At 41.3% G+C, this 10,685-nt stretch overlaps 1 protein-coding gene across 1 annotated transcript in view; it reads left to right on the forward strand.

Annotated features, from left to right (window-relative positions):
* TYR (tyrosinase) overlaps positions 1 to 1,535 on the forward strand; it is a 51,744-nt gene extending 50,209 nt beyond the window's left edge. Inside the window, exon 5 of the mRNA XM_010165363.1 lies at positions 1,052 to 1,535. Within this exon, the coding sequence (XP_010163665.1) occupies positions 1,052 to 1,275 (224 nt within the window). The 3' untranslated portion in view covers positions 1,276 to 1,535. The remainder of the gene's footprint in view (positions 1 to 1,051) is intronic.
* The last annotated feature ends 9,150 nt before the right edge of the window (positions 1,536 to 10,685 follow it).

A 10,685-nucleotide genomic window follows, 5' to 3' on the forward strand; every position in this document is an offset into this window, starting at 1 on the left:
GTAATACTAGCTCCTAATTGGGAGATGTGGATTCCAAATACTCCTTGGACCAAGGGGACAGGTATTCCTGTTTTTTTCAAATTCAAGCCAACAGGTTGTTGGGTGCATTGTGAAGTGAAGAGGTCACCTTCCAACCTCTATCGTGAAGTGAGAGCCCTCAGGCTTATGAAAAGACAGGCTTTTCATAACTCATTAAGCCTTAGTGAGGAAAACAGAGACAAAGGCACACACATTCATACCACAGAGCTAGAAGACAACTCATTATCTAACCAGTGAGAAGCTGTGCTGGATACACCAAAGAAAGAAGGCTCCAATTCTTTTTTTAAGGATTTCTTGTGCAGAGAGTGACCAGGGAATAATTGCCTATTACATCTCCCTACACAAGAAATATCAAATGAAATGAGCAGGTGGCAGGTTCAAAATTAGTGAAAGGAAGCTTTTTTTCCCACCCAACATGTGGTTAAGGCAAGGATCTCCTTGCTGCAAGAAGTTGTGATAAAGGTTCAAAAAGCAGCTAGAAAAGTTGATGGAAGGGAAGAAAAAAAAATCCTCTAGTGACTACTATATACAACACCACCACATCTGGGTCAAGAAATCCCTGAGCTGTAAATTTTTGGAGGCTGGGTAAGTATTTTGTGACAGGATCATAATAGACTTGATCTGTTCTTAAACTCTTCCTAATGCTCTGCTTCGGTTATTGTTGCCAAGAGGATGCTGAGTTAGCAGGACCTTTGTCCATACTGTATCAAACGTCTTGGGTTATAGTCTTACAGTTTTGACAAAACTATAAACAACACTAGGGACAGTGAACTCTGTTCCTGCCTTTAATACAGAGATTGAGAAACAGACTGTAATGACTGAAAAGATTTATTTAAAATCATTTGTGACCTTCAGACAATTTTTACCAATGTAGTCTGTTTTTTCATTCAGCCTTCCAGTGTTATCTGTTATACAACTTCTATAAACTGATGGTACATTGCATCATGCAAATGAACCTTTCTTTTTCTATTTGTTTGTTTGTTTGTTTGTTTGTTTGTTTGTTTGTTTCCAGCAGTTGGTTCTTTCCAGGAGTTTTTAATACCCTACCTTGAGCAAGCCCGCCAGATCTGGGCTTGGTTGGTTGGAGCAGCTGTGACTGGAGGCATAGTTACTGCTATGCTCACAGGGCTCATTTTGACCTGCCGGAAGAAAAAAAGAGGAACTTCTTCAGAGATACAACCCTTGCTCATAGAAAGTGAAGACTACAACAATATATCTTATCAGTCCAATTTCTAGAGGCCTCCAGTAACTCAGTGGTGTTGCTAAGGTGCTAATCAAACATGCAGTGTTTGATTCATGTTTACAAATACTTTGTTGAGGAGTACTGCAAAAGCAGGATGAGCAGTCTTGCTCCTCAAGTCCCTTGTAACCTCCAGTGTTGTAGTATTTTATGAGATCCACTCCTACAAAAACCTCCCAGATCCAACGTATGTTAGCACATCTCCCAAAGAACACCATGCATTTCCTATGCTTGATTAAATAGTACTCATATGAAACCAGACTGGTTTGTGTGTTGTTGGTTTTAATGTATAATTCTCTGCTCTTTTACAACTGTAGGCTCCGATCCCACAGTCCAATCTTTGTGATTAGTGCATGGAATTAGTGAGAGGTGCCTGGCTGCGCTATCGGTGCTACATTCACTCTGGGTTTGAATATCAAAGCAGAAAGAGACTTTTATTTCAGTGAGCAAAATATGTGGTGCCTCTGAGCAGACTAAATGACCCATAGACACATTTTTCTTCTAGGACAGAAATATTTTTCCTCCAGCTCCTGTGATGTCCTTTTTGTCCTTTATTGAATGCTATCAGCAGGCTCTCAGAAACCACTTCTCACTTGTCTCAAATGCTCCAGTTAGTCATCTCCTATACCATCTTGCATTCATCTGGGGCACTGAGAGGTTTTTAGGAGATGAAACCTACTCTCACCATGTCCACTTCTGTTCAATTTGCCTTAACAATTGCTGGAATTATAGTTGACTTTTGGTTGCTCACTATGCATGCATTCCATACAGGTATCCCATACGTAACAAAACAAGATGTGGTGGGTTGACCTTAGCTGGACATCAGGTGCCCAGCAAAGCTTCTCTGTCACTTCTCTTCTCAGTAGGACAGGGGAAAGAAAGTATTACCAAAGGCTCATGGGTTGTGACAAGGACAGGGAGATCACGCAGCATTATTTTGATTTTTTTTTTTTTTTTTAAGCTGGCTATCTGCATGGATCCACTTCCATTTCAGGGCAGTTGTGCTGGGATTGTCTTTTGAACTACAGAAATGACAACTCTTTACAGAGCAGAGGAGAAACAAAACAATAAAGAGCTGGTATGTCTGTTGGGAAGGGTCCACCTAAAGCAGATGTTTCTATAGCAGATGTCCTTCCATGATTTTTCACATAAAAGTGTTAATATTACTCCCCTGCTGTGGAAATCCTGCTTTCAAGGATAATACAAAGACATCTGCAGTCTCCCAGCTATCCTTGAATGAACAGTAATAGTCACAGAAAGAGGCAAAATGGAAGCTGGGAATTAAACTACCAGTGAATTTCACTAGCAATAGAAGGGAAGGTCACCATCTACACCCTCAAATCCAACCTTATCTCATCCCCAGGAGCTAAGTGACTGACTGGTGCCTGCTGATCTGCTCCACTGCCCTGATTAAGGAAGGCATGGGCTGAAATTGCCTCCAGCTCAGCAAAGCACAGGCTTTTGCTGAATTGAAGCTGTTCTCCCACGTGAAAGACTCCAGTCTTAAATCTAAAAGAGCTGTCTCTTTTTCTACAGCTTCTGATTGATTAACTGAGATACTAATAGATGAATGCTCTCCAGTATCTTAGGAAGTATTAAAAACTAACACAATGCATGTAAAAAATCCCATGTGTGGGATTTTAAATGCTTCTTCACACTGAGGGATAGGAAGGAGGAAAAGAATTATATTATGATAATATTTCTGGTGGTCTGTTCAGTCATTTAATTTGTATTTTATATAACCCAGAATATTCTACTGGTAGAAATAAATACTAGTGGCAGAGGGGAAAACACCTATATTTAATTTTTGACTTCATAAATGTGGATTGGTTTCAAAGTCAGATAAACACAAGGATTTTTATGCTGTCTATTTGAGGACTCCACTCAAATTCTACAACTAGTAAGTATTTGTTTAGTTTCTCTGGACTACTTCAACTAATTAAAATGGGAGGAAAAGACCTCTGATAAGCATGCAGTGAAAAACACCTTTGGTGTTCAGTGATTCTTCTAAAAACCTTGCTTGTGTTCAGTAACCATAGTTTGGCTAAAATATTTAAAATTATTATGTAATTCTTATTCCAAAAAATCCTTCTGAACAGATATGAAAAAGGTAACAGAAGAACCTTGAAAGGGAATCTTTTGGGACAGAGAAGGGTGGGATTAAAATAAAAAAGTGCTTTTTATTCCATAACTGTTCACAGAAGTCTAAGTTACATGATTGCCTGAGAATCCCAGACTCCCTGCTCCTGCTCAGCTCTACTGGGCAGATGGAGAGATGAGAGCACACAAAGAGTGGCAGTTGCAGTGGAGTTGAGATATAAAGACCTGATCAGTCTAAGGAGGGAGAGTGGAAATCACATGAGCTCCTAGTGGCTTCCAAAACAAAGTATCTCCTGTGGGAGTCTGGAGCTGGTATGCTACTAGGGGTAGTCAGAATCAGACAAGAATATTTTGGAGTTGTGCACCTTAAAAATCCCAAATTTCCAGCCTTGAGACAATCTGAATGGCTGCAGCAGTTGGAGACAGACTGCAGCAGAGCCGTGATCCCTGGCTGGGTGGATGCCCTGGCAGAAAGACAATTTGTGTGTTTCACTGGAAGTTTGTTGAAAACAATGTCTTTCTGCAAAATATTTCATCTGAATAAAGTTATATTTTCCTTTGAAAAGTTGTTCTGATAGAAAAATCCTAACTATATTAAGCAAGTCTATCTCAGCCTTTGCAATATTCCATGGGTATTTCGCTGCCTCTGGTGACAGTGCTTCATTTTCACATCAGCTAATGTATTTTTTACCATATGTCACCCCTTCGCAAAGGACATGGCCAACAAGTCATTTCTAATTCAACTCCTCAGCTGCTAGTGTCTGCTCCACAGATCTTCACCAGTGTTACCTGGACCTCCCTCCTTTGTCCACAGCAATTCATCATCTGTGGAAGGATGAAAGTGGAGCTTTAGCTCTTCAGGTCTTCTAAATCTTACTTTTTGCCAGCTCTCAGTTATCCCTTTTTCCCCAAAAGCATGGAATGCATAATTCACACCTTGTGACTAAACCTTGTGGCCTATTAGTTGAAGGTTCTTTATGGTCTTCTCAGAACATCTACAAATTCCCAGGCAAGATTTTTCCTTTCTCCTTTTTCCAGTGGAGAATTTAACAGCCTGTTTTCTTCCCTCAGAAATCTCATCACAGAGACCTCAACCTAGCTCTAACTGATGAAAAGGAATTTGTATCCCCTTCATACTTGTAGGCATACCCCCAAGCATTTTCCCCCTTTAACTCCCACTCACCATATGACCTGGAGACCATGTTTGCTTTCAGAAGAAACCAAGAACACAGTAGCGCTCTTCCAAACAGTCAACATGATCTGTGGCGGGGAATAAATAGTACAGTGTATATTAATCTTTGTAACTAGGACTAAATCAACACAAGCAACACATGCCAATTCTCTCCATTGTTGTAGGGTGTCTGCTTAGACCACTGGCCTGATGGTAGTTTGGACTTAAAAACTCTTCAGAAGTGTCTCTAACTCTGAGCAGATGTAAACCTAGCTGGTCCTCTTTTCTGAGGAAGTTGTTTAGGTTCCTTCAGAGTGGGAAGTGAACATCGCTGTCAAGTGGGGATTGACTGTACCAATCTTGAAGCAACTATTTTAGGACAGGAGAAATTGTCCCGCAGACATGTCTAACACTTCCCATTGACTTCTTGGTGACCCTGCATGTTAGCTTGCACCAGCCACCTAGTTCTTGGATGATTCAGAAGGAAGGAAAGGACTCTTACAGCACCATGGCACTGAATGGTTTATTGGCACACCTCACCCACACTGACAGGAGACATTGTGCTTTCTGTTTGCAGGCTACAAATGCAATGGTACATCATTTTTCTTCTCAGGGTCACGTTTGTATGTAGACCATGCAATCACATAAACCTTGACCTTGGTAGGCATTGAAGTCAGTCTTGTCTGAAACTACTTGTTAGATGAGAATCTCACCAGCTTCAGCATCCAGGGACGTATTTGCAGTATCAGTACCATGTTGTTTCACATAATGAAAAAAAAAAACCAACATACAGTTGATGTTCACACATCTTCTACAGGATACCTGGCAGCTTCATTATAATGTACCCAGTATTGTACATCTCTGGCCTTTGCAGGAGCCTTTTACCTCTGTGAAGTCTTTAATTTTACAGCCTGGTCTCTTTCTTCCCCATACTGTTAAGAGCCAGATTTAGTCCAGCCAGGACAATGAGAAGCTGTTAGTCTTTTTCATTCTGTCCCATATTTTCCCCAAATTTGTATTTTTAGCACCTGTCCTCTCTATTGAGTAAAATCTGTAATTCACCATCTGTGTATACACGTGTGTAGGGATGCAAGACATTTTGAATCAGTCTCCGGAGTGAGCTGAAAATTGGCAGCAATGAGATCTTGTCATTAAAAATGGCCCTTTACTGTAATTTTGTAATAAGGTCTGAATGAGATATGAAGTAGCTATTATAACTGTAGAAAACCAACTTATTTCTTCATATTCTTCTTACATCTGTTAGGCTTTCTGATGACCCATTTTCTATACGGACATTTCCCCAGGAGTCTGCCTGTTACCTCCTTCTCTTGAGGGCATCAGGCACCTAGAATTCACACAGTGCCAAAATGTTCTGGAAACCTGCTGGATTAGTAAAATATGTGGAGAAACTAGTTATTTCCCTGGATACAGACAAAATTCCCTTTGAATCAGGAACTCGGCAATAAACATTAATTCTGGACCCTAACTGTGGCTTGGACCTTTGGATCATCTCCCTTCGTGCAACTTGGTTCAGCCTTACACAACTTCCCTCTCCAATCACTTCACATTGCACTATTTATCCATCAGGAAAAGGGAATCTAGAGGGCTCCATGGTGGGATTGTCCTACATTATTGAGGCTGTTATAGTGATGGCAACGTAAAACAGCCCACAGGGGTGCTACCCACACCACTTCTGTCTAAATGTGTCATACATATGGCAGTGTTAGGTTTTTTCGTTGGACTCAATGATCTTAAAGGTCTTTCCCAACCAAAACGATTCTATGATTCTATATTTTAAAGGAACTTGGATGTATAAGAACAAGTCCCTGTTTTTTCCTCATTGTTTTCTAGTAAAAGAAACATACTGAGGCAATAATAAGCAAATAAGGTATTTTCCTGAGATCATAACAGAGTTAAAATGTTTCTGGTTTGAATTGTTTCTTGAAAAATTTAAGCACAACCATTTCAGTGTGCTACATTTTCAAACTGCTGTACATCTTTCCAAGCACTTCTGACAACAGTGCCATAAATATGAATAAAGGAAAGTAGTCTGCAGAGCATCTTAACTCTTAGGGTAGAGCCAAGCATCAGGCCTTCCCTGCCTTGCATACCAATACAACCCTCCTTGCAATCAGATTCTCCTTTTCTCCACCAATGACTGATGTTGATGAGTTTTTTTACAACATTAATGTCATATACTCACCTTTGTTCCTTTGTGCAAGTTATTTCAAATGATGTCCATATGCACCACAGAAGAAAATATATTTCTGGGAGAAGTGTTAAAAGCTTAGGTTCTTTGCATGTGACCTCTTCATGCAAAGACAAGAACATTACAAAGGTGTGCTGGCTACTTTGTCACAGAGCTGAATATGTCAGGAAGAACTGCTGTTAAGAACTTGAAGGTCTGGACTGTCTGGCATTTGGAGTGATGGTGTTTGTCTTCCCAAGTAACTCTTACGCATGATAAAGCCCTGCTTTCCTGGAGATGGCTGAACATCTGCCTGCCCATGGGAAGTAGCGAACAAATTCCTTGTTTTGCTTTGCTTGTGTATGTGGCTTTTGTTTTACCTATTGGACTGTCTTTATCTCAACCCATAAGTTTTCTCACTTTTACTCTTCCAACTCTCTCCCCCATCCCACTGTAAGGGGAGTGAGCGAGTGACTGTGTGGTGCTCAGTTGCTAGGTGGAGTTAAACCACGACAGGACTGATTTCATTGTCAGATGACCTGGCTGTATAGAACAAAATATATACATGGTTAGATAGTTGGAAAAAATATCAAATCACTAAGGTCATTACAGGATTTGTATACATAAGTATTTATTAGTGTAATTGTGAGAAAATGTGATTTATTTTTTTTTAACTGAAGCACAACACATATCACAGAGTGACAGAGCTACAGCCATGAGCTGACAGCAAAATACATATACTCATGGCAACAGAGAGAGGCTATACAACTGTATTCTTACTATACAACAATGTGCATATGTGTGTAGATAAGCCCTATAAGTACTCTTTTTCCTGCTCCCCTTTCATTTGGATGACATTACAGATCTTTATATCAAGAGCAAGTGAATATATGATTTGTCAAGTCAGAATCACAGAATCACAGTGTGGTGGGGGTTGGAAGGGACCTCTGGAGATCATCTAGTCCAATCCCCCTAACAAAGCAGGTTCACCCAGAGCAAGTTGCACAGGAAAGCGTCCAGGAAGGTTTTGAACATCTCCAGAGATGGAGATTCCACAACCTCTCTGAGCAGCCTGTTCCAGTGCTCCATCACCCTCACAGTAAAGAAGTTTTTCCTCACATTTAAGCTGAACCTCCTTGTTCCAGCTTATGCCCACTGCCCCTTGTCCTATCACTGGCCACCACTGAAAAGAGTCTGGCCCCATCCTCTTGACACCCGCCCTTTAGATATTTGTAAATATTGATAAGGTCCCCTCTCAGTCTTCCCCTCTCCAGGCTAAACAGACCTGAGTCTCTCAGTCTTTCCTCATATGGGAGATGCTCCAGGCCCCTAATCATCTTTGTAGCCTCTGCTGGACTCTCTCCAAAAGATCCCTGTCTTTCTTGAACTGGGGAGCCCAGAACTGGACACAGTATTCCAGATGTGGTCTCACCAGAGCAGAGCAGAGGGGGGGGAGAACCTCCCTTGACCTGCTGGCCACACTCTTTTTAATGCACCCCAGGATACTGTTGGCCTTCCTGGCCACAAGGACACACTGCTGGCTCATGGCCAGCCTGCTCTCCACCAGCACACCCAGACCCTTCTCTGCAGAGCTGCTTTACAGCAGGTCAATCCCCAACTTGTACTGGTGCCTGGGGTTATTCCTCCCCAGGTGCAGGACTCTACACTTGCCCTTATTGAACTTCATCAGGTTCCTTTCCACCCAACTCTCCACCCTGTCCAGATCTCACTGAATGGCAGCACAGCCTTCTGGTGTTTAGTGTCATCAGTAAACTGTCTGAGGGTACACTCAGTCCCTTCATCCAAGTTACTGATGAATATATTGAACAGGACTGAACCAAGTACTGACCCCTGAGGAACACTACTAACCACAGGCCTCCAACTAGGCTCTGCACCACTGATTGAAAAACCCTCTGAGCTCTGCAATCAAGCCAGTTCTTCACCTATCTCACTGTCCCCTCATTTAACCCACACTTCCTAATCTTACCTATGAGGATGTCATGGGAGACAGTGTCAAAAGCCTTGCTCAAGTCAAGGTAGACAACATCCACTGCTCTCCCCTCATCTACCCAGCCAGTCATGCCATCACAGAAGGCTATCAGATTTGTCAAGCACGATTTTCTCTTAGTGATTCCATGTTGACTATTCCTGATAACCTTTTCCTCTACAACAGAACAGTAGCAACTTGTTTTAACTTTGATCTTGTCAATTAACAGTGAATATACAGACTATCAGGGAATCCAAGTTCCATGTCCTCTTTTACACCATCATGGACTTGAGATGCTACTTTAAAATCCATTTTAGTCTTTTAATTATATATCCTGTGGTCCCAATTATTTAATCTAGAGGGTTGAGTTTCAGAGCACCAACCTCCTATTGACATTCAGGGAGAATCAGGCTCTTGACAACTCTCATTTAAGAGCCTAAATGAAAATGAGGCATTTCTGTCTTCCCTACTGCTACCAGAAAAGGTTCTTGCCACTTTGGAAAATCAGATCCCTTCTAGTCAGAAAGACTTTTCCCTTTCAGTGTAACAAATACACTTAAATCCACAAGTCTAGATACCAAGACTTAAAATTTACAGCCTCTTGTCTCATCCTAGGAGCCATGGCACCCTAGAGCACCAAACAGGAAAGTCTGCAGGGAGGCTGTCATTTTAGAAATTGTTTTTAGAGGTCTGGATACAGATGACAGATCGAGTAATTACTACAGTCCTCATAATCAAGGTAACATTCTCCTACAAGAAGACATACTACTGTAAAAGGTTACAGGAAGGCTCATTTGGAAAATCAATCTGTACTGAGATCAGAAACTTTGGTCTAACAAAATTAATTTTCAGGAAAACCAGAACAGTTTTGTGGAGGGAGACAGGACAAGTTGTGGGTTATTCAGATGATCAGTCATCCATCCACAATGTACAATTTCAGATTAGAAAGTGCATTGTTATTAGACTCGGTCTCATGCTTATGCATATGCTAAACAAGACACCAGAAAGAGTAATGATAAATCATGGAGCCATTAAATTCATGAGAATTAAATTTGGGAGGAATTGGAAAAGGGAAATGGATGAGAAATGCAGATTATTTTAAGTCATCTCACATACAAAAATGATGATGAGTTTTCAAGAGAAACAATCCAAGTTGCATTGATTAGAAATTATTCAAATGTGCCACTCTTCAGCCCTCCTGTAACACCCACATGGCTGTAATGCACTTCAGGGCACATTTAAGGCTAAACACCAAGGTCCCTGCAGTGAACAAGGATCTAACTGCATTGCACGGCTGCTCCCCAGCTTTCAGGAGGCTGGTAGGACCAGCAATGAGTACCTATCCTTTACCCCAGAATTCAGAATTAGGAATAGGTAAGGACCACTTATGTGTGCTCCTCAGATGGTCTCAGTTTTGTAACACAGACTGCTTTTTCAGGTGATTCTCCAGCTGAGATATTCTAGGATGGGAGAGCCAGTTCACACCTAACCAGTACCAGCATTTGCAGCTCATAATGTGTTATGTTCTCCAAATAAATATGTTCCCTATAACATCAACGGAGGGAAAAAGGAGCTTTTGAAACAGATTTTATATGCTGAAATGCAAAAATCCAAGTCAGGTAAATGAGATCTCCCTGGAGGTCTTCAAGGGCTTTCATATTTCCCCACTGATTATGTGAGAAAGGTGTTCATTTACTTTAGGAGATTTGATTCATTAAATAACTGAAATTCATGAGAGGTTGGTGCCTGGATTGGGCAGACAGCTGCTGCTCAGCCCATGGCTGCTGTATGTCTGTAGAAAGGCTCATCTATTAGCAGGAGCAGTCTTTGCCTGCCACTGCCCACCCTTCTGCTCACCTTGTTATTGAGAGTTTATGATGATCAATGGTGCCTACATAGCACTGAAGTGGGGAGGAGGAAGCATGGTTTTTTTCTCTTCTGCTAGGAAAACAGCAGACTG

The sequence above is a fragment of the Antrostomus carolinensis genome, unplaced genomic scaffold (genome assembly GCF_000700745.2).
Source record: "Antrostomus carolinensis isolate BGI_N321 unplaced genomic scaffold, ASM70074v2 scaffold2673, whole genome shotgun sequence".
NCBI lineage: Eukaryota > Metazoa > Chordata > Aves > Caprimulgiformes > Caprimulgidae > Antrostomus > Antrostomus carolinensis.